Source organism: Chelonus insularis, unplaced genomic scaffold (genome assembly GCF_013357705.1).
Source record: "Chelonus insularis isolate UGA/USDA-ARS -01 unplaced genomic scaffold, ASM1335770v1 scaffold_277_pilon, whole genome shotgun sequence".
Taxonomy (NCBI): domain Eukaryota; kingdom Metazoa; phylum Arthropoda; class Insecta; order Hymenoptera; family Braconidae; genus Chelonus; species Chelonus insularis.
The window spans coordinates 2,409,548-2,429,033 of record NW_023276791.1 but is presented as its reverse complement, the minus strand read 5'-3'; the positions used below and the strand labels follow the sequence as shown (position 1 = coordinate 2,429,033).

The following is a 19,486-nucleotide window of genomic DNA, read 5'->3' as shown; positions in this document are numbered from 1 at the left end:
CTGATTACTGTTATTCTGAAAAAAAAACAGTATTATTTTAATGATTTAATATCATGGAGATGAATAAAAGATTACTTAAGAAGTGGGTTTGTGTATTAATGTTTTAACAAATTAAGGATTTAGGCACGTGTTGAGTTTAGACATTATTCATTTTAACGAGAATTTCATATTTTTTGATTTTCAACAATAGCTCGCGCCCACGTAGATCAGGGTAAGAGGAGGTCGAACGGAAGTTGGGAGGACACTCAGGACAGCGGGGTGATGTTAGAGGAATCATTGACGTCAGCTGTGGATTGTTGGGGTAGCGAATCACTGCTGTCGCATGGCTTGTTGCTTGGAGTCAAAGGAAGCAACGGAATACAGAAAATAAGGAAAGGAGAAAAAAGAAATCATCATGTCTTAAAAAAAAAAATATTAAAAAATACAACCTGTCTATAAGAATATTCTGGATATCTTCTGCTATCATAATTCCGTAATTATTTGTTTCAACAGCAACGCCAGTATTCTCACATATTTTCTTGGAGATTTGCACATTTTTAGATCCCAAAAGAATTGTTTGCATTTCTGTTTTCTTCACTGAAAATAAGAATTGATTAAACTACTTACTTTTTATGACATTTTTAAAATTAAAGTACCTTTGAATAAATAAATAAAAATTTGAATGACGGCTGACAAAAACATGTTTATACTACTTAAATATGCCAATCACAACATTGAAAATAGATTTTGATGCTTATTCTGATTGACAACTTCATTAAAATAAAAATCCTTACTTGTGCCAATATTTAGAAGTCATATTTATGAATTTATTTCATTGAAAAGTAGAAATGAGTGAATATTAATGAAAGAATTTCTACAATTTTAATTTATGAATTTAATAGGATTTGTAGTAAAGGAATTTCAAGAATTTACTATCAACAGAGATTACAGAATTTATGCTCAGAAATAGTTGAAATATTTTATTGTATTTGAAAGCTACTTAGCGGAAAAATTTCTTCTGCTCTATATAGAAAATATGGTTGATATATATATAATAACTTAGAGAGGGTGGTTAAAAGCATAAATCGATTCAACTGTTCGCTGCGTAGTAGAGCCGCCTGTTGATATGGTCTGGGCTTTCATTCATAAAATAGACCAAAATATTTTGGCAATTAGTTCTGCCTATGTAACAAATGATTTTGTTATATAACCTGTACGTAAAATAATATTGTTTTACTAAACACTTCAAAATAATAAAGCCAATAAAAAATGCCCTATATTTTTTTTTCTTTTTTTGAATAAATAAATAAAATCAAGTGTAAACAAATAAATAATTTAATACATACCAGAAATTGTGGCAATAAATCATTTTTTGAAATAAATGCAAAGTATAAAAATCATAATTTTTTGCGCGCTAAAAATACTCTAAAAAAATTAGTTTTTTATCGTAAATATTTCATGAATAACATTAAACTAAGTTTTTTCTATGTTTATTGTTTGCATGCTAATGAAATGAAAATAGAATGAAAAATAGATCGAAATTATTACTATCGATACCTCATACACGGATAAAATTAATAATCGATTTTTTTTTTTTGATCACTCGTTCAAACTATACCGATAGAGTCAAATTGAATATCAATTTCAAAACAACCTTCGTAAACATCGAAACTAATAAGCATATTTAACTTGTAAATCGTTAATATATTTAAATTCTTCCATAAATTATTAATCGATTGTTAATAATTAATTTGCGAAAATTATATTATTGTATGAATACACATACAAAATAATTACATTATAAAATCTTTGAGTTGTTAACGTAAGCATTTCAAAAGCAAGTGTTAAGTTGCACTGAGCGATCAAACACGTGTTGAGAGAACAAAGAAGTGGCTTGTACATGGTTGTGTTCAAGCGGAAAATAGTCTTAACTGCGTATTAAACTTGACTTTCACTTCAATTCTTAGATTTATTAGAAATATTATACACAAATGGAAAAAGAAGAAACAGCTGTAGTTTGTCCATATGATAAAAATCATATTATACATAAATCTCGTTTACAGCGACATTTAATTAGATGTGCAAAGGTAAATAAATTTTTAAGAATCATTTACAAAAATTTTTTCGTTTTTCGTCATTAATTTTTTAACACAATTTTTTTATAGAATTTTCCACCTAAATTCAAAGAGACTTGTCCGTTTAATGCAACTCATTTGATGTTTGCATCTGATTTAGAGAAACATATTCAAGAATGTCCTGATAGAAAATACATTGAGACGGAACGTTATCGTACGTCAACTTATTTTTCCTTTGAAATCAAATTAGAATTATTTTATATGCATACACAGTAATATTATTGACATTCATAAATTTTATGTATAACAGGTTACACATTAAAAAACCATGGTTCTATAGCATCATGCCAACAATCTTATGTAGATCTTACAGTAGATGATAATGAGACTTGGGATTTAGCATCAACACGAGATGATTTCAGTACTATTGAGAGTGAAAGTATTTGTGGATTACCAGTACGTAAAGAAACAAGGTTGGTAATAATTATTTATTTATGATAATAAACGCCTAACTATTAATAAATCACATAAAATTATTAAAAATTGAATGATTCAATGAATTGATAATGTTAGGAGATTGATAATAATTGGGAGAAATTTCTCAAATGTATTTATTGTCTGTAATTTAAACTTAAACGTTCAAAGTTATTATAACAAATTTGACAAAAAATTTATTTGCATTCTTTTATCAATATATTTATAACTAAAAGTTGAACTTTCAAACATTTTTCATGCTATAATTAAGAATAGTATTCTAAATCATTATTTTTACTCTTTAGTACTCAGCCTGGTAGGATGAGAGCACCATTTACTCAATCTCAAGTTATGTTGATGAATATTCCAAGCGAGGATGCTAGAGCTGAGGATTTGGAATCAGTTACGAGCAGCGTAGGTCGTGGGAAATTTATCAAAGGAGGTCTTATTGTACAAAAAATTGGAAGAGGCAGAGGCAATTTTTCTTGTAATACACCAAAAGTTGGTGCATCAGCTTTAGCTGATACTGAAGATACAGAATCTGTTGTTAGTAGCATTGGTCGTGGAATGATACATCACAGAGTGATGAGTGATTCCAGATATGCTAGTGATATGGAAGACATGATATCTGTAGTCAGTAGTGTAAGATCCAGATATCTCTCTTAAAGTTATAATCATAATCATTAATGTCATTTTCGTTTTGAAATTATTTTCAATACATCGAAATGTTAGTTCTATTTTATTTACTTAAAGAAATACTACTTCCAAAAATTGTTTTTAAGGTTCTGATACTTTTTTTTAAGAAAGTACTGTTAGAGAGTTTTCATTTGAATGATTTATTCAAATAATACTATAGTATAAATAATCATTGTTTTTTTAGTTTAACACTTTAATGAAAATGGCAAAGAGTTTTGAATTAATAAAAAATACTTCTTTTTTTATGTGTCACTATGTCAAATAAATTGATGTAATCAGAAAAGACGAAATATGATTTAACAAAGGAAATTTAAAATACATTCAATAATAAATTACAATGATTTTTGTATTTTATTCTAATTGTAGTTTTTTATATGTAACACCATTAATGTATAACGGGATTTAATATATATCTTCTTGTATTTTCTACTTTTCTTTTTTTAGCATTTTTTAAATGCATTTAAAATTATCAAATTAGTATAAAGGTTATTCACTAAAATAAATTTGATTTTAAAAATCAAATTTGTAATTTATTTAATATTAATTGTATAGTGTTTTTGATAATATTTGTATATTTCATTCTCAAGCTATTGACCATACATACTTTTTTTTGCTTAGTTATTTTTTATCATCGAGATTATTGTAGATTTTAATATTTAGTGATGTGTTTCTTTTTAAGTTCCTGATATTTAAGTAAATGAAAGTAGTCTTGTATAACTTTTCTTTTATTTGTTGACTCATTTCTTCTAAATAATTTACTTCAATTTACAAATTAAAAACTTAAAAATGATAAAAAATAATTTAAATAACTTCTGCTAATATTTTTATAGAAGATTAAACAAATCCAATAGATAATTAATATGATACAACCAGATTATATTTTGACTAAAAAAATAAACAATTCCTTCAATATAAGAAATTATTTTTTATATTATAAATACAATAGTTACCGAAAAATGATAAATATTTATATTCATTCATTTCTTATTAATAAATCAATTTTTATATCACCTGAACTACATGGAAATATGTTGTATAAATCTGGAGATGTTTAACATCGTCACATTATCATTAATTAGGTCTACCTTATGATTAATATAAAATTAAAATCGACCCCAGAGTGTAAATAAGTACGTTACCTAGAAACTTTACATTGGTATTTATCCAAGCAATAATTATGTCATTATCTAAACTCTGTCGTTCTTTTTTATCAATGAGAACCTTTTATCTATCGTCATGGTTGTATATATTTCCATGTTTTTTCATATTTTATTACTTATGTAAATGAAAATAAATATATATTTTAAAGAAAGATAGATTCTTAAGGATAGCATTATTCCTAAAGTTAATTTTTTCTATAATTTTGTTATGATAACCTCTAGAAGTATTAATTAATTATCGTATGATATTCGTGATTAATTACAACGCGAACGATGAAAACGTGTAAAAAAGTATCGCAAAAGCTTTTTGTAGGAGTCAACGACTTAGGATAATGCATTGGCCCAGCGCTACCGAAAAATTTGTAGCAATTTTACTTATTGTTTTTATATTTAAATGTATCCCTTATACACCACAATTTTTGCTCCTTAGTTCTGTCAAATAAATTAATATTAAAATGATATAAAATAAAAAATTATTCATTTAAATTCATTAACTATCGAAGATTCATATTTCATATTTACAATGTCCTTATCAATTTAATGTATTGTCCAGTTGCATTTGTATTATTAAATTTTTTTATCAATAAAATATTCAGATTGTTCAATCTAAATATTTGAATAATGAATAAATAAATTTAAATAACTATTAAAATTGGCTATTTCAATATTTTTACAAATTAATTATTTGACAGAACTATTACAATACCATACACAATATATTCTATTTTTCTTTTTCATTTATATCAAATTATAAGTATGGAAGTGTCTCTACAAGGAGACAAGCAATAACATACAAAATTCCAAGATACATATTCAGTCTGGCCGTCTGTTTAGGCACACTCTGTATTGTTAGAGGATTTCGAAATTGTTTTTCAATTTTAAACGCTGTTGGGAGCGTGACGAGAGGTAAAAGAAACCATACAGAGTATCTCAACGCTAAAACAACGAGTGCAATATACGGGGTAAAAAGTAAAAAAGCGTATAAAACATGTGACGCCGTATGACCTATAAGTATAGCAAGAGTAACGATTCCTGCTCTTCTATCATTCTCCAAATCACGAGTGTTGTTGCTATGAAGAATGGCTTCGGTATTTAAAGCAAGTGGTATTGCATAATATATTGTTCCCCATTGCACGAAACCCGTTTGAGCCATAAAAGCAAATAAAACTGAAATAGGTCCGAATATGACAAGAATTAAAACGTCTCCAAGTGCAATGTATTTAAGGCCAATTCCTCCAGTATAAAGAAATGATGATGATAGACCACCAAAAAATACTAGGGCAAGATGCTCCATTTTAGCTGGAGATATCATGGCTAAAATCACAAAACCTAAACACCCAGCAGTATATAATAGTGTTCCTAATGATACTAGTTCATCCTTTGACAGTAAATGATCAACTAAAATTCTGTCATCACTTTTTCCACTGCTGTCAACACCTTTGATATAATCAAAATATGTATTAACAACATTCCCAGCTCCATGCACAGAAATAATTGTGTAGAGGGTGAGGATAAATATGATTAAACTAAAACTGTCCCAATCAGTTAAACGATAGGCTAAAGCTGATCCAAGTAAAGTGGGCATCAATGAAGCACTTAATGACCATGGTCGTACTGCTGAGAAGTATGATGATAATTTCATCAGTGGTGAATTCAATGTTGATGTTGATAAAGCACCATTCATTTTACTTGTTGACGTTTTTGTATCTAAGTCCTTAGAAGGACTCTGAATTCCATTTGACATAGTGATTTTGTCTGAAAATTTAATAAATTGATTAATTTTACAATTAATTATACTTCAGATAGTAATAATATTCAAAACATTATCATTATCTTACTTAAAAAACTTTATAAAACTTCTTATTTAAAATTTTTAGTAGTGAAAATACCAAGAAGAATTAGGTTAATTCCAATATTATTATTTAAATTTTATCTTCTTGTGGTTCATAATGCAATTAATTATTAAACTGTTGTAATAAAATATATCAAACCAGTTACAGGCTTGTTGGTCATAGCCCCCCTTTCTTTGGCTTGCCCTGTCTGCCCCGGTTCTTTTTTTTTTCCCCATCTGGCTCTTGCACGCTTGTCGCCGCCCTTCCTCCCCTTTCCCTCCCCCCCCCCTCTTTTTTCCCCTATCTTTACCTCATCCTTTCTTTTTCCTCTTCTCCCCGCCCACCCCTGTCACTTTCGTCCCCCTCTTGCCTCCTCAGTCGCCGACGGTCTCCATTTTTTCCATCACACCCCCGCACAGTTTCCGCCGCCCTACCCACCCCCCCCCTCCCGCCATCTCTGTACTTCTCCCCAGCCGCGGTCTCCACCTCCTTCTCTTCTTTGCACCCCTTTTTCTCTGCCCTCTTTTCACTCGGCTCGCGTGTTGGTCTTCCGTTTCGCTGCGCCGCCCTTGCGGGTGTCCGTCGTTGCCTCCTGCCCCCCCGCTGGGCCCTATCCCCATCCCTGCCCCGGCTCCTTGCTCCCGTGTCCCTTTTGCCCTCCTCCCGCGTTGATTCTCCTTCTCTATTCCACTGTCTCCACTCCTCCCTATCTTTCAGCTTTATCGTTCTCTTTCCCCTCTCCTGCTGCTGCCGTTTGCCTCCTTCTTTTTTTCTCCGCGGCTTGTACCTGTCTTGACGCCCTCTCCTCGTTTACCATCTGTGCCAACCCCCGATCGCCGTGGCCTGCCCTTTTTCGCGTCCCTCTTTTACTGCCGCTGTTCCCGACCTCAATCCTTGGCCCCCGCTATTCTTTCCCTTTCTTCCTCGTCCGTCCCATATGCTCTTCCTTCTTGTACGCTGCTTCTTGCATACTAGCCCCCACTGCCTTACCTTTCCCATCCCTCACTCCTTTCTTCCTCGTATTTCTACCATCTCCTCACTCCTCCCTCTTTACATTTCCACCTCCCACTTTCTTATCCCGTTCCCGTGATTCCCTGCCCCTCTTCTCTATTCGATGTCTTTTTTCTCTCTCCCGTGCCCCACCCTTCCCACCCTTTCACGTCTTGTTGCCCACAATCATTACACATAACTTCTTCACTAAAGAAGCAAAAAAAAAAAAAAACCAATTCTTCGTAATTCAATTTGTGGAGCGAAAATTAAAGCGATAAGAGGTATCAACCCAGGAATACCCGGCATAAGAGTGGTATTTCTTAAATGTAGATTTTTGCTTATAGCTCCTTGGCTTACTGATCCAGCCACGACTAATGTGTCTGAAGGATCTACTAGATTAGATTCAAGTATTATTGAATTAACTGACTCCTCAGCAATGGTAACTTTTCTACCCTAAACTTGTATTTGTTAGATTCACGATATGAACTTCCAAAGGAGAATGAGGACCATTTAGAAATACAGAATGAGAACATTCATTATCGTCAGGTGCTTCTGGATATGATTCAATTGAATAAAATTGTCTATATTCATGATATCTTTTTTCGTCTTCAGAAAATTGATAAACGTTTTTCCTTAACTCATGATTATATTTTGATAAATAATCTTCCTCTTTAGGTATTGCAAATTCTTTGTCAACTAATAATTCATTAATATTTATTTTTTTATCATACTCAGTAGCACAAAATAAAGTCAGACGTACTATAGAATTTACGACTGAATATACATAGCCATAAAGTTCAGTTGCTTCAGTGTCAATAATATGTTTGAATAATTTTTTTGCTTCTGGAGTCCATACTGCAGATGAAGTATTCTGAACATATGGTTTTATAAGCGCTAAAACGCATTCAAATGCTAAAGCAGGAATTTCAGTCAATACATTATTTTTAGGTAGACGACGTAAGTCACATAGTTGAATTTCTTTAACCATACCATAGTCTACGAAAAATACTTGGACTAAAATATTCTTTTTATCAGTAATTGAAATTGATTTAATAACAGCACGATGAAAATCCGTTTTATCATTCATTGTCATTGGAGCTAACACTAGAGCTCCGACTTCAGGTGATTTATCAAATTTTTCAAATTCCATGTATTGTATGCAATTTTTAATTTTTATTTCATAATCAGTAGTCTCTTTATTATCAACTCTAGCCCAAAAATATCCTGGATCAACATAATAAGTGAGTTTAAGAGGAATTTTAGTTACGTCAAGACCAGGTAGGTTTGGTGCAATAGTTTTTACTGATAGGTTTTCAATTTTTTCTTCAATACTTCTTAGTAGATGAGTAGATATTTTAGTATTAAGTTTTAATTTTTCAGCTCTTTGCATAGCAGCGTCAACGCTCATAACAGGAATAGCCATTTTTTTTTGAACCTTACGCAATTTTAAAGCTCTATAGACACTTCGTGACGGCACTCCTGGATTATCTGATAGTCCTTTTCCATTATTATCTCTTTCAAACTGAATATACACTCGCGAAGTGTTATCAAATTTCACCTGAATTTTTTCTTGATCAGCACATTTGTCAAAAAGCTTTTGAAAACGACGAGCATACAATATACCTGGTTGTTGTGTTGGCCATCCTTGAAGATAGACTGTATTCAATGGATCTAATCCTCCAAGCATTTTTATCTTAGTAATTTCATCAGTGGTAGATTTAGTCACGAAATACTGTGGATAAAAAGCACCAGCGAAAACAACCTTAAGGATGAAAGATTTTTCTTTTTCTTCATAAACAATTTTATTAGAACCAACAGTTTCATTAATCCCTAATAAATTAAGCCGTCCATTAGTTTCTTGTATTAATGCTTCAATTTCTCGAAGAACTCGAATTTGTAAGCATTTCATACGTGCCCAATTTTTCTCTTGAGCATCATTTTTAATACGTGAACTACTTTTTTCACGCTTCCAAACATTGTAAGCATGTAAAAATGCTAAACCATCACTGAAATTATTTTGAGCCCATAACAATTTAGTATTATATGCATCGAGTTTATGTTTGAAAGGAGTACTGAACATATTTTTTACAGCCATACTCGCCCCAATAATAACTGATTCTGTCAGTACGCTGAACACGTGTCCTAAAACAATCATTTTAGATATATGAATGTCCATAGGAAGTGCAGCCATTACTCGACCAAGATCTGTGATTTCTCCATCAAAACGATCCTCTGAGTTATGTAATAATCCTCCAGCTTCTTTAAGTGTTAAAATTGTACGTTCGAGATTACTTAAATCAGGTGGATCAAGTGCTAATGCAAGTAAAGCTTGAGGTGAACCCATATCTAAAAGCTTCGTACGTAGTACAACATTTGCTAATGGTGCTTTAACTATTTCTGGAGGATTCTCTTCTGGTAAATCTCTATACATACTTTTAGGTATTAATCGGTAAACTCTTCCATCCATTACTCGACCTGTACGTCCTGCTCTTTGTTGACAATTAGCTTTACTCGCCCAAGTAAGTTCTAAGGTTTGGTAATTTGTTACAGGATCATAGGTAAGTAGTTTCGTTAGACAAAAATCAATAACGTACTTGACATCAGGAACTGTTAAACTACTTTCTGCTATATTTGTTGAAAGAATAATTCGTCGATATCCTTCAGGAGTTGGACGAAAAATTTGCTGTTGTTCGTCATTTGTTATCGATGAATGTAGAACTACAATATCCCACTTCAATGGTTCATTCTTTTGATCAGAAAGAGCATTGTGCATCTCTTCGATTTCATGTATTCCGGGTAAAAAAACTAAAATCGATGGACGAGCATCATTTTGTTCAGAATCATCTGCTGACATATCTATATTATCCATTACAACAATTAATCGACGAGCAAAATCAATCATTTCTGACGAAATATTTGGTTCTTTGGGTTCTACAGATGGTAATTTACCAAGAGTTAACAGCTCACAGAGATAATATTCGTTTACATTGTAAAAATTTCTTTTAGTAACATCAATAACTCGAGCTGGTGTTAAAGATTGTCCTACATACGAAGCAAAATATTTAGCAAATTTATCGACTTGAAACGTTGCTGACATCAATATTATTTTTACATTATGTGAGTTCAGGTAGAGTAATTTTCTTAACACGAGAAGCAAAAAATCCATATCTTGATCACGTTCATGAATTTCATCAATTATGATATGAGAAAATTCATTTAAATTTTTTGCTAATATCAATTTTTGTAACAATACACCTGTTGTACAATAAGTAATTCGTGTATCGGAAGAGGTGCGAGATGAAAGTCCTACTTTGTATCCTACAAGTGAACCGAGTGGACATTTTAGTTCAGTAGCAACTCGACCAGCAATACTAATAGCTGCAATTCTTCTTGGTTGGGTAACTGTTACGAAATGATTGAAAGAAAATTATTTAAAAATATAAATATTATAAAGGATAAAATAATTTTTTTAAATAGCCAAACGTACCTATTATATTGCAGAAAAGTTTTTTCTTGTGATAGTAATCCCAAATAATTTGTGGAACTTGAGTTGTTTTTCCACATCCTGTTGGTCCTTGAATAATTGTAACTGGTTCTGTTGTAATGCTGTCAATGATATCAGAATGAACTGTTTTAATAGTCAAATTTGAATTTGGTTGATACACTTTGTTGTAAGTTCTATAAATTTTTTCCTGTTCTTCTTCCATGAATGATTGAGGTGCTTGAGCATCAGTAGCCAAAGATACATTATCAAGTTTATGATTGGTACCTCTTAAATATTTAGATGCCTAAAAAATAATGAAATTTTAAGTGAGATAAAAAAAAGTTCGAACTCTATATTTGATAAAAAAATATATACATATACTTACTTCAAAAAGTTCTCGATCAGCTTTTTTAATATATTCTTCTGCATAATCGGTTCCTGTTGCATATGTATCAGCTAAGGAAGCTATACTTATTGAACGACTCAAGCTATCAACAGATAATTCCTTCCTTGCACCACGATATAAATTAATTTTTCCCATTTTCTTAGTGGGATTAAAAAGGTCTAAGGGATCCATTTTCTTTACTAAAAAATTTCGATTTGTTTTTTAAACCTAAAATAATAAATGAAGCAAAAATACAATTATTTTATAATTAAATTTAACAGGAAAATCGCCTTTTAATTTATTAAACAAAAGTACGGACTTAATTGAATATGCAATTTCGAAAGAAGCACATGTCTGATAAGATATCTATTGAGATGTGTCCTTTTCGACATTGCATATCTAATTCTTAATGTAAATAATTAGAGATTAATTAATGAACTTCAAAACAATTTTTCTTGAATAGATTTAATTAAAAACTGATTTCAATTACCAAAGATCACTACAAATATTTTAACCCTTAGTTGAATCTTGAGTCACTTCACTGTACCTCATCAGTTTTCTGTTTACTTTTCGATCGAACAAAGAACTTCTAAGAATATCCGGTAATCGTACCGGCGACCGTTTTTATTATTGTGTGACGTATTTATTTATCGAAGAACATGTGTAACAAAATACGCAATAAATCGAAACTGAATTAAAATTAATGTCGCAGTTTCTTTACAAAATTTTTCTGAGATGAAATAATTGTAGTAATAATTTTTTTGATATTTAATTTTTTTTTAAATATGTGTAAATTAATTAATCAGTAGCTAAATTATTCAAAAAATAGATTTCAATAGAAGATTAATTTTGATTATGGTGCCACATAGAGTAGTTGAAATTTGTTCCGTTAACAGCGCTACATGTTCAAGAAAAACAACGTGTGTTTTTAAAGTTGAGGTTATAATTTTAAAAAAATGTAAAAAAATATTTAGTTTACCGTGTAAAGTAAAATATATTAATTAATAATTTTTAACAATTAAAAAAATGGCACAAAAGCTAATTTCAACTTTACCCTTACAACAAGACGCTCAGTTTATGGTAATTGATGAAGGTAACGTATCAATTAGTCTAATTAAGTTATCATTCATTTGTTTTTTATTCTTTGTTAAATAATGTAGAATTATTAGTTAACAATTAAGGATAAAAATAATAATTAATTTTCAGATGAAGAAGCACTGAATGCCGAAAATTTATTAAATGGATGGATGCAAATATGGAGTTCTACAAATACTTCACAGGAAATCAATTATTTATCATTTTTTCATCCAAAATCATACTATGATGATTTATTAACAATGTTTCCTGCAAATAATTTGAAAATACATGATTATTGTTCAGTAGATATTAATAAAATATCTGATAAAAAAGAGATCAATTTAGAATCTATAATGAAAAGCATTGCGACAAATAACAAATCGATTGTAATTATTAATTGTTTGAGTTCTTTAATAGTAGATGTAGGTTTAGGTAAAGCTATAAAATTTGTAGAAAAATTATCTCAACATGTTTATAAATTAATTTGTATATACAGATATGATTTTGGAAGAGAAAAAGTACCAAGTATTGAAACTCTTGGTACCACTTATGTTCAATTAGGCAAATGTAAAGATACAGTATTAATTGGTGAAGTTTCTTATGAAGTATCAGTAGTTCATCGCAAACAAGGAGGTGGAATTTTGAAAAAAGAAATAACAATAAACCAAGATCTCATTACAAATGAAATTAAATCTGAAAAAATTATTGAAAAATCTGCTACCACAATGGCTACATCATCTGAACCAACAATAAAACCACAAGCTTCTTTCAGAACAGATATGAATTCCAGAGAATTAGAACAAAGGAATCAAACACCTTTGCCTTACTTAATAAAACCCGATGATCCTGTAAAGGAATCTCAAATTTATTATGTACCAGATTTTAATGATGATATTGATGAAGAAGATCCGGATGACGATTTGCCATTTTAATTGTTATTATTTACAAAAAAGAATTTCGAATATTCAAGTAACAAAATATTGATACAATTTATTCTATTTTAAATATTAATAAAACAATCCTTTATTTTTATTAATAAATTTAAATCACAATTATTTGTTACTGTCGTGTATTTATTATAATTTTTTTTAAAAAAACCTAGTTTTTTTTTACATTATACAACGATGATAAGATTACAATGTTAACACAAAATTAAGATTGTCAATTGAAGTTTAGTACAGAGATAAATTATTTCAAGTATACTATCTTCATTCTATTTTATTCATCCATCGCTTTATAAAGAAATTTCATATTGATTTGATTCTAGAAGAATATTTATTTATATTGGCCGTGGTTACATATATGAAGTTCAAAACTTTCAATACATATACATAATTTATTAATGTTTCTAGTATATTTAAAAAATAGCTTTTACTATTAAAATAATTTTACTTTTACTTAAGCCATTTTTCTTTTTACTTATTAGAAATTTTAAGAAACCTCAATTATTCTTAAATATAAAAGAGAACAATGAAAACAAAACTTTGGTACTTACAAAAACAAAACATAATACAGACTAAGTATCAAACGCTCAACAAGGCAATCACTCGACCAAGTATTGTCTTTGTAAACAGTACTTGACTTGAGCCACAGCAGCATACTATCAAAAATTACGCTTATTAATATTTATAGTTTATAGAACAGAGGGTTTCAATTATACGATTGTGCACAATAAATTGTTTATATTATTCAATATTAAAGATGGATGATGATCACGATTGTTTAATCTGTAAAACTAAATTATTTATCCGTCCCGCGGATAAAAATAATTATTCATAAATATAAAAAAATAAATAAATTAGTGAAGTAAACTATTGTTTTATCATTTTTCCTATTATTTTGGCTTTTTTTTTGTAGAATAGACTATTAATTACTTTAACAACCATAACAATTAATTTGGACCATGGCTCACTAAATCGAATAATATTAAATTAATTAATAATCATTAATACTCAGATGGTACAGACGAAATTAAATAATCCAAATTATTTAGCTTTTGAAGGCATATAAAATATTATTATCATGAAAATGATGAGTACCATCTACATGATGTAATACCCTACTTTCAAGAAGACGTCGTCCATATTGTACTGCATCTTCCCGGTTTTCAGCTATTCCAGCTTGTAATAGATAATCAACCAAGTCAGTACCGGAAAATGCTCCTTCATAAACTTTCAATAAACGCCTACGACACATAGATATCCTTTGACGGCATTCGTGGAGGTGACATCGTTTAAATTGTTCACGAATCGATAAAGTTTCTGCGCTTAAAGATTCTTCATCTGGTAGTTGTAATTTCTGACGAGCTTTCCAATCCCGACAAATTTTTTTAAGCCAAGCTCCAAGTCGTCCAAGGCTTGGATCCAGTCCAAATATAATAAACGCTATTAATGATTGTCCAAAATTAAATGCCACATCAAGAAAAGCCAACTCAGCGTATACTCCTGTCATTTGTTCCATTATCATCGTTCCAACTGATAAAGCTATACCCTATAATTTGATCCATTAAATTTATTTCATTAATCGATAGGTTTTTGATGTAAAAATATATTAAAATACTTACGACAAACATGGAACATAAAAGAAATATTAAAAGAACTAAATGTCTTAGAAATTGCGGATCATCAGGATCTACTCTTCTTTGATCAGTCTGATAATCCATGTCCTGTTCATCTGTTAAAGAGCTAGGAGCACAAAAGTTATTCTGGAAGTCACAAGTATTGTTATGCTCCAAAATACAGCTACCTCTGTAAAAATGTATCATAAAAATTTAATCATCTAAATCACTACTAGTTTGAAATGTTTGTGTTCTATTGAAAATATTCATAATACCTTGATAAAGCAGCTCCAGAAGGTATTAAGTCTTCAACATCAACCACATTTCTATTTTCTACGATTGAAGATTCAATATTTTCGGACGTTTGTAATAGACTAGCATAAATTTCAGCATTATGACGCCTTTGATATCTTTGTTGCAATATTAAACAACCAGCCGTTACTACAAAAAGAAATAGTAATTGACATAAATTAATGGCAATTTTTAACTAAAATTATTCTCACGATTATTAATGGTTTAGTATTTTACCTATGAAAGAAAATAATAATAAGAAAATCGAGACTGCTGCTTGAACTCTTCCGAATTGAAAGTTAGGGTTTCTGAGATCAAAGCTCACAAAATTATTTGGTGAGATTACCAAGCACATCAAACCCACAATCAATAATGGTACAATTAAACCAATTGGTAAAATCCATCTTTGCAAATCTTTGACAAAGTTTTGTGTTCTTGAGCTTAAGAAAAGTAGAGTTGCCGCTAATGACGCTGTCCAAAGTCGACTTGCGTAAACACCTACACTAATGAGAACGAATTGAATATACCAGTAGATAGATCCAACCATGTTTGTATTGAGTTTTGTCCACATGAGAAGTCCAATTGCTACAGCGAGTTGTGCAGCTATAATGTGCAACGTACACCGATGTGTTAGGCGTTTATATTTTTTTCCTTCTAGCACGAAGAAACATATAAAAAGCCATAAACAAGCTGCAATCGATGCTACGCTTACATCCAAAGAAAATGAATTTAGTTGTCGTGCATAACTTGCTGGCGATACTCCGTCATTAATTGCACTGATGAGTTTCGCAGAAACGAACATTAATGGAGCTGATAAGAACGTACAAGCAACCATTGCTGACGCAATTAAATCAATATCCACATTATAACGAAGAGTAAAAATGAATAATGCCGGTGCTGTAGGTATTGTACCATACAGAAATCCATATGTGCTCAGGTTCCTTGTATCCATTTCATTTATTCCAGCGTCTAGGAGTGTCACTGATTCTCTTATTACTAAAGGAAGCGCTAATAGTTTGACTGATATCAATATTCCAGGTATGACTAGTGCTGCGCCTTTCAAAGTATGAATTTTTCCGACCATCATAAATCCGAGTAAAAATAATGCACTGGCTGAAAATGCATTTCCAAATACTTCAAGTATTACTGACAGCATTTTAGGGATTTGATGACTACAAATAAAATTTCCAATTATCCCTAATACTGTCATGGCAAGAATAGGATTAAGAGCTATTCCTTTGACAATAGATCCAACCAGTTTCCATCCTGATTGTTCAGCCCCTGTTCTTCTTTTACCAATTTCTAGAAGAACGAAACCTATTGGGTTTAAAATGGCCAAAGATATTGGAGCCATTAAGTATAGATATGCTGCATATTCTGGATGAGTATCACCATACAATGCATCAACTGCAAAAATTATTTATAGATTTAACACTAAATAGTTTTTTAGAAAATTTTTTTTTATTAATTAAGCCATACTTACTCATGGGATAGCCAATTGCAAAGTCATTACTCTGAGTAGCAAAAATAGCAAACAATGCAGCTCTTCCCGGATGTACAGGTCTTGTGACCATTAAAGAAACCCCAAGAACCACAATAAAAACACATGCCTTGGCAAGAAAAACAGCTAACAAAAACTTCCAGTTGACTAGAGAAAAGTCGAGTTTAGCTAATGATAAAAAGATCAATGACGGGAGAGCGAAAGTTCCTACGAATGTATTCAATCCATTGGCTTCGGTTTTTGTAATAATTTCTAATCTCCCAGCAATGTATCTATAATAAGAAATATTTAGTAACTATCTTTTTTATAAACATTTATTTACCAATATTAAATTAACTTACCCGCAAAGTATAATTGCAAAACATTGAATTAAAGCAAGATATAAATTGTCAGTTGGTGTATCGGATAAACTGAGCTCCATGATTAAAAAATTTACCAATGACAGTTAACAATCAATGAATAACATTGATCATGTCAATTACCTGAAAAAGTCAAGTTCAAAAGAAGCATTAAGTACTAAGCAAATAATTTAAATTTATTCGAACATATGTTTATATTTACATGGCTGCACTCAATGGATTTAAAAGATTATTGAATGTTTAGAGCAAAAATTAAAAAAATTTCTTAATTATCATTTATCTTATTACTTACCAGTTAAGATGATATGTCATTGTTAATTATCCCATTTAATTTGATTACTCTTCAGCTGTCATGTGTATAACATCGGAGCTTATGCACTAAAATAAAAATAAATACGAACTTACAGAAATCAATATGTCCATGAACGTGAACTATAAATGTTAATTCATCAAAAATAATGTCTGTTACTTACATTGAAGATATTAAACATCATTATGAATCATTTCAAGCCGAATGATGCATGATTATATCTATCTTCTGTACACCACAATTGCCACTGCAAAAGTCACGTAGGCTCCTTTACATGTGGTAGTCCAACATGGTGTGTAAGTTATATACTACTACAGGTTAACATCCATTACTCTCTCCAACCAGCATTATGTACAAGTCGGAGAAAGATAGATTTATAACTCCGGATTTTTGGTCCCTTCACTTATACTCGTTCACATTCTAATGGACCAATAATGCTAAGAATCTCCGGCGCGTTTCTTAAATTATTAAAGTAGTTTTGTATGTATGATCATACCTGTATATATTTATGTTGTTAGTCCACATTATGCAACTAGTCTTATGACGAATTGAACTATTACTTTGCTTTAAAAAAATTACAGTTGTGATAAATTATTTTATTATCAATATAATTTATAAATATTTTGTCATCTTGAAAGCTAGAGTTGATAATTTATGAGTAAATGAATCACAAAATAATTTACTATTTTGTAAAATATAATTGATAATAAATAATATCAATAATTAAAATTAAATGTTTTGTTTTGATTAATCATGAAAAATAACAAAGTAATAATATTTATAAATGGATGAATTATTTTTTATATGTTGTATATTTATTGATAAAAAAAAAGAAATTTAAATTCTCTTTTATGTGTTGATTTTAATTTTTTTTTTAAGTTAAAAATTATTTTTAAAAAAAATATCAGATTCGGGGAAATTCGGGTTACTCCGTTCGTCTTCGTGTATTCGTAACTGTTGGTCCCCATGCGTAAAAGCCGTGAGACTGTGGAGTTAAACATTATGAATTAGGTTAAGTTGAAAAATGTAAATTTAAATTGAATTGAAAAATACCACAAACAAAATGTCATTAATTATTAAAAATCTTACGACTAAATTTCAACGATATTCATGTCAGATATCGAAACTCTGTACTGTAGTTGAAAGCCAAGTCCAAAGTGAAACGACAAATAATAATACCTTGATACCAACAAATGATCCTCCAATAATATCAAATGTAAAATATTATGATGAAGAATCTTTGTATATTAAAAAAAGGCAAGTTTGGATAGATAACATAGATACCATTCAAACAAAAAAACTAGGAATAATGACCTTACATCCAGAAATATTTGCGGCAAGACCTAGAGTTGATCTTTTATGGAGTAATGTTAGATGGCAACGAATGTATAAATTTGTTGTAAGTAATTTTATCCTAAATCTTTAGCAAAGTATTCTATTATTACATTTATAAAGTTGATTCATTAAAAAAAAAAATTGTAATTGAAACTTGAAATTGAAATTCTACAGCAAACATAATTGTTTTTATAGAACTATGCCCATGTAAAAAATAGGGCTGAATTAAAAGGAGGTGGAAGAAAACCATGGCCACAAAAAGGATTAGGTCGTGCTCGCCATGGAAGTATTAATTCTCCTTTATTCAAATATGGTGGTAAGGCTCATGGTCCAAGATCTCCAGCAACTCATTTCTACATGCCTCCATTCTATGATCGAGTATTGGGCTTGACTTCAGCATTATCTGTAAAATTAGCACAAGATGATCTTTATATTGTCAAAGATCTGGAAATTCCCACTAATAATCCAGAATATATTGAGTCCTTGTTAGAAGAAAGATATTGGGGACCAAGTGTTTTGTTTGTGGATACTGAAGACATAATGCCAGAAAATATTACAATTGCAACTGACACAATCTTTCACATAAATTTGATGCCAGTTTATGGTAATAGTAGCTAACTAATTTTATGATAATCTCTTCATTTTTCTTTCAACCATTTTTCCTTTCTTCTAGGATTAAATGTTTACAGCATGCTGAAGCACAATACACTTGTTTTAACACAACGTGCAGCTCGTCAGATTGAAGACAAGCTTTTACATCATTTGCATAGACCTGATAATAAACAGTTAATATCTAAATTTACTTTGAGTAAAAAATAAATTAATGAAATAAACTATTTATTAGTTGTATGGATCTTTCGAATAAACTTTACAAATTACGTTTATTTCGTATATTCAATATAACAAGTATTCGTATCCAACAGTTGTCTGTTGATTTATTCTTGCAATTTATTTTCTTATTAACAACTTTCTTTATTCATG

General features: G+C 30.3%; 6 protein-coding genes across 6 annotated transcripts; 3 read left to right on the top strand and 3 right to left on the bottom strand.

The window, feature by feature from the left end:
- The first annotated feature begins 1,625 nt into the window (after positions 1-1,625).
- LOC118073247 (uncharacterized) lies at positions 1,626-3,425 on the top strand. Its single transcript, XM_035093634.1, has 4 exons — positions 1,626-2,066; positions 2,145-2,268; positions 2,365-2,527; positions 2,834-3,425. The coding sequence occupies exons 1-4, from the start codon at positions 1,971-1,973 to the stop codon at positions 3,192-3,194; spliced, it is 744 nt and encodes a 247-aa protein (XP_034949525.1). The 5' UTR covers positions 1,626-1,970; the 3' UTR covers positions 3,195-3,425.
- Positions 3,426-4,141: 716 nt separating this feature from the next.
- heix (UbiA prenyltransferase domain-containing heix) lies at positions 4,142-6,135 on the bottom strand. Its single transcript, XM_035093813.1, has one exon. It carries the CDS (start codon positions 6,126-6,128, stop codon positions 5,133-5,135), a length of 996 nt encoding a protein of 331 aa, XP_034949704.1. The 5' UTR covers positions 6,129-6,135; the 3' UTR covers positions 4,142-5,132.
- A 1,278-nt stretch (positions 6,136-7,413) lies between these two features.
- On the bottom strand, positions 7,414-11,828 carry spn-E (spindle E). The gene is given in 5 exon segments (XM_035093727.1): positions 7,414-7,659; positions 7,661-10,608; positions 10,694-10,994; positions 11,076-11,303; positions 11,566-11,828. Coding segments are annotated over 4 exon segments (3,687 nt in total). The 5' UTR covers positions 11,268-11,303; positions 11,566-11,828.
- A 61-nt stretch (positions 11,829-11,889) lies between these two features.
- LOC118073199 (Elongator complex protein 5) lies at positions 11,890-13,230 on the top strand. The gene is made up of 2 exons (XM_035093546.1): positions 11,890-12,168; positions 12,282-13,230. The coding sequence occupies exons 1-2, from the start codon at positions 12,102-12,104 to the stop codon at positions 13,082-13,084; spliced, it is 870 nt and encodes a 289-aa protein (XP_034949437.1). The 5' UTR covers positions 11,890-12,101; the 3' UTR covers positions 13,085-13,230.
- Positions 13,231-13,436: 206 nt separating this feature from the next.
- On the bottom strand, positions 13,437-17,789 carry anchor (integral membrane protein GPR155 homolog anchor). The gene is made up of 9 exons (XM_035093544.1): positions 17,667-17,789; positions 17,334-17,590; positions 17,153-17,238; positions 16,843-16,983; positions 16,484-16,773; positions 15,238-16,407; positions 14,985-15,150; positions 14,716-14,899; positions 13,437-14,642 (listed from the first exon to the last, which is right to left on the bottom strand). The coding sequence occupies exons 4-9, from the start codon at positions 16,920-16,922 to the stop codon at positions 14,142-14,144; spliced, it is 2,391 nt and encodes a 796-aa protein (XP_034949435.1). The 5' UTR covers positions 16,923-16,983; positions 17,153-17,238; positions 17,334-17,590; positions 17,667-17,789; the 3' UTR covers positions 13,437-14,141.
- Positions 17,790-18,050: 261 nt separating this feature from the next.
- LOC118073225 (39S ribosomal protein L4, mitochondrial-like) lies at positions 18,051-19,341 on the top strand. Its single transcript, XM_035093598.1, has 3 exons — positions 18,051-18,569; positions 18,701-19,109; positions 19,179-19,341. Exons 1-3 carry the CDS (start codon positions 18,234-18,236, stop codon positions 19,322-19,324), a joined length of 891 nt encoding a protein of 296 aa, XP_034949489.1. The 5' UTR covers positions 18,051-18,233; the 3' UTR covers positions 19,325-19,341.
- Positions 19,342-19,486: the final 145 nt, after the last annotated feature.

Coding starts and splice junctions, on each gene's coding strand:
- LOC118073247 (XM_035093634.1), top strand. CDS start 1,971: ATGGAAAAAGAAGAAACAGCTGTAGTTTGTCCATATGATAAAAATCAT. Junction 2,067..2,144: donor ATTTAATTAGATGTGCAAAG/GTAAATAAATTT, acceptor ATTTTTTTATAG/AATTTTCCACCTAAATTCAA. Junction 2,269..2,364: donor CATTGAGACGGAACGTTATC/GTACGTCAACTT, acceptor TATGTATAACAG/GTTACACATTAAAAAACCAT.
- heix (XM_035093813.1), bottom strand. CDS start 6,128: ATGTCAAATGGAATTCAGAGTCCTTCTAAGGACTTAGATACAAAAACG.
- LOC118073199 (XM_035093546.1), top strand. CDS start 12,102: ATGGCACAAAAGCTAATTTCAACTTTACCCTTACAACAAGACGCTCAG. Junction 12,169..12,281: donor GTTTATGGTAATTGATGAAG/GTAACGTATCAA, acceptor ATTAATTTTCAG/ATGAAGAAGCACTGAATGCC.
- anchor (XM_035093544.1), bottom strand. CDS start 16,922: ATGGAGCTCAGTTTATCCGATACACCAACTGACAATTTATATCTTGCT. Junction 16,408..16,483: donor TGCAATTGGCTATCCCATGA/GTAAGTATGGCT, acceptor TAATTTTTGCAG/TTGATGCATTGTATGGTGAT. Junction 14,900..14,984: donor TCTGGAGCTGCTTTATCAAG/GTATTATGAATA, acceptor ACATTTTTACAG/AGGTAGCTGTATTTTGGAGC.
- LOC118073225 (XM_035093598.1), top strand. CDS start 18,234: ATGTCATTAATTATTAAAAATCTTACGACTAAATTTCAACGATATTCA. Junction 18,570..18,700: donor AACGAATGTATAAATTTGTT/GTAAGTAATTTT, acceptor TTGTTTTTATAG/AACTATGCCCATGTAAAAAA. Junction 19,110..19,178: donor AAATTTGATGCCAGTTTATG/GTAATAGTAGCT, acceptor CCTTTCTTCTAG/GATTAAATGTTTACAGCATG.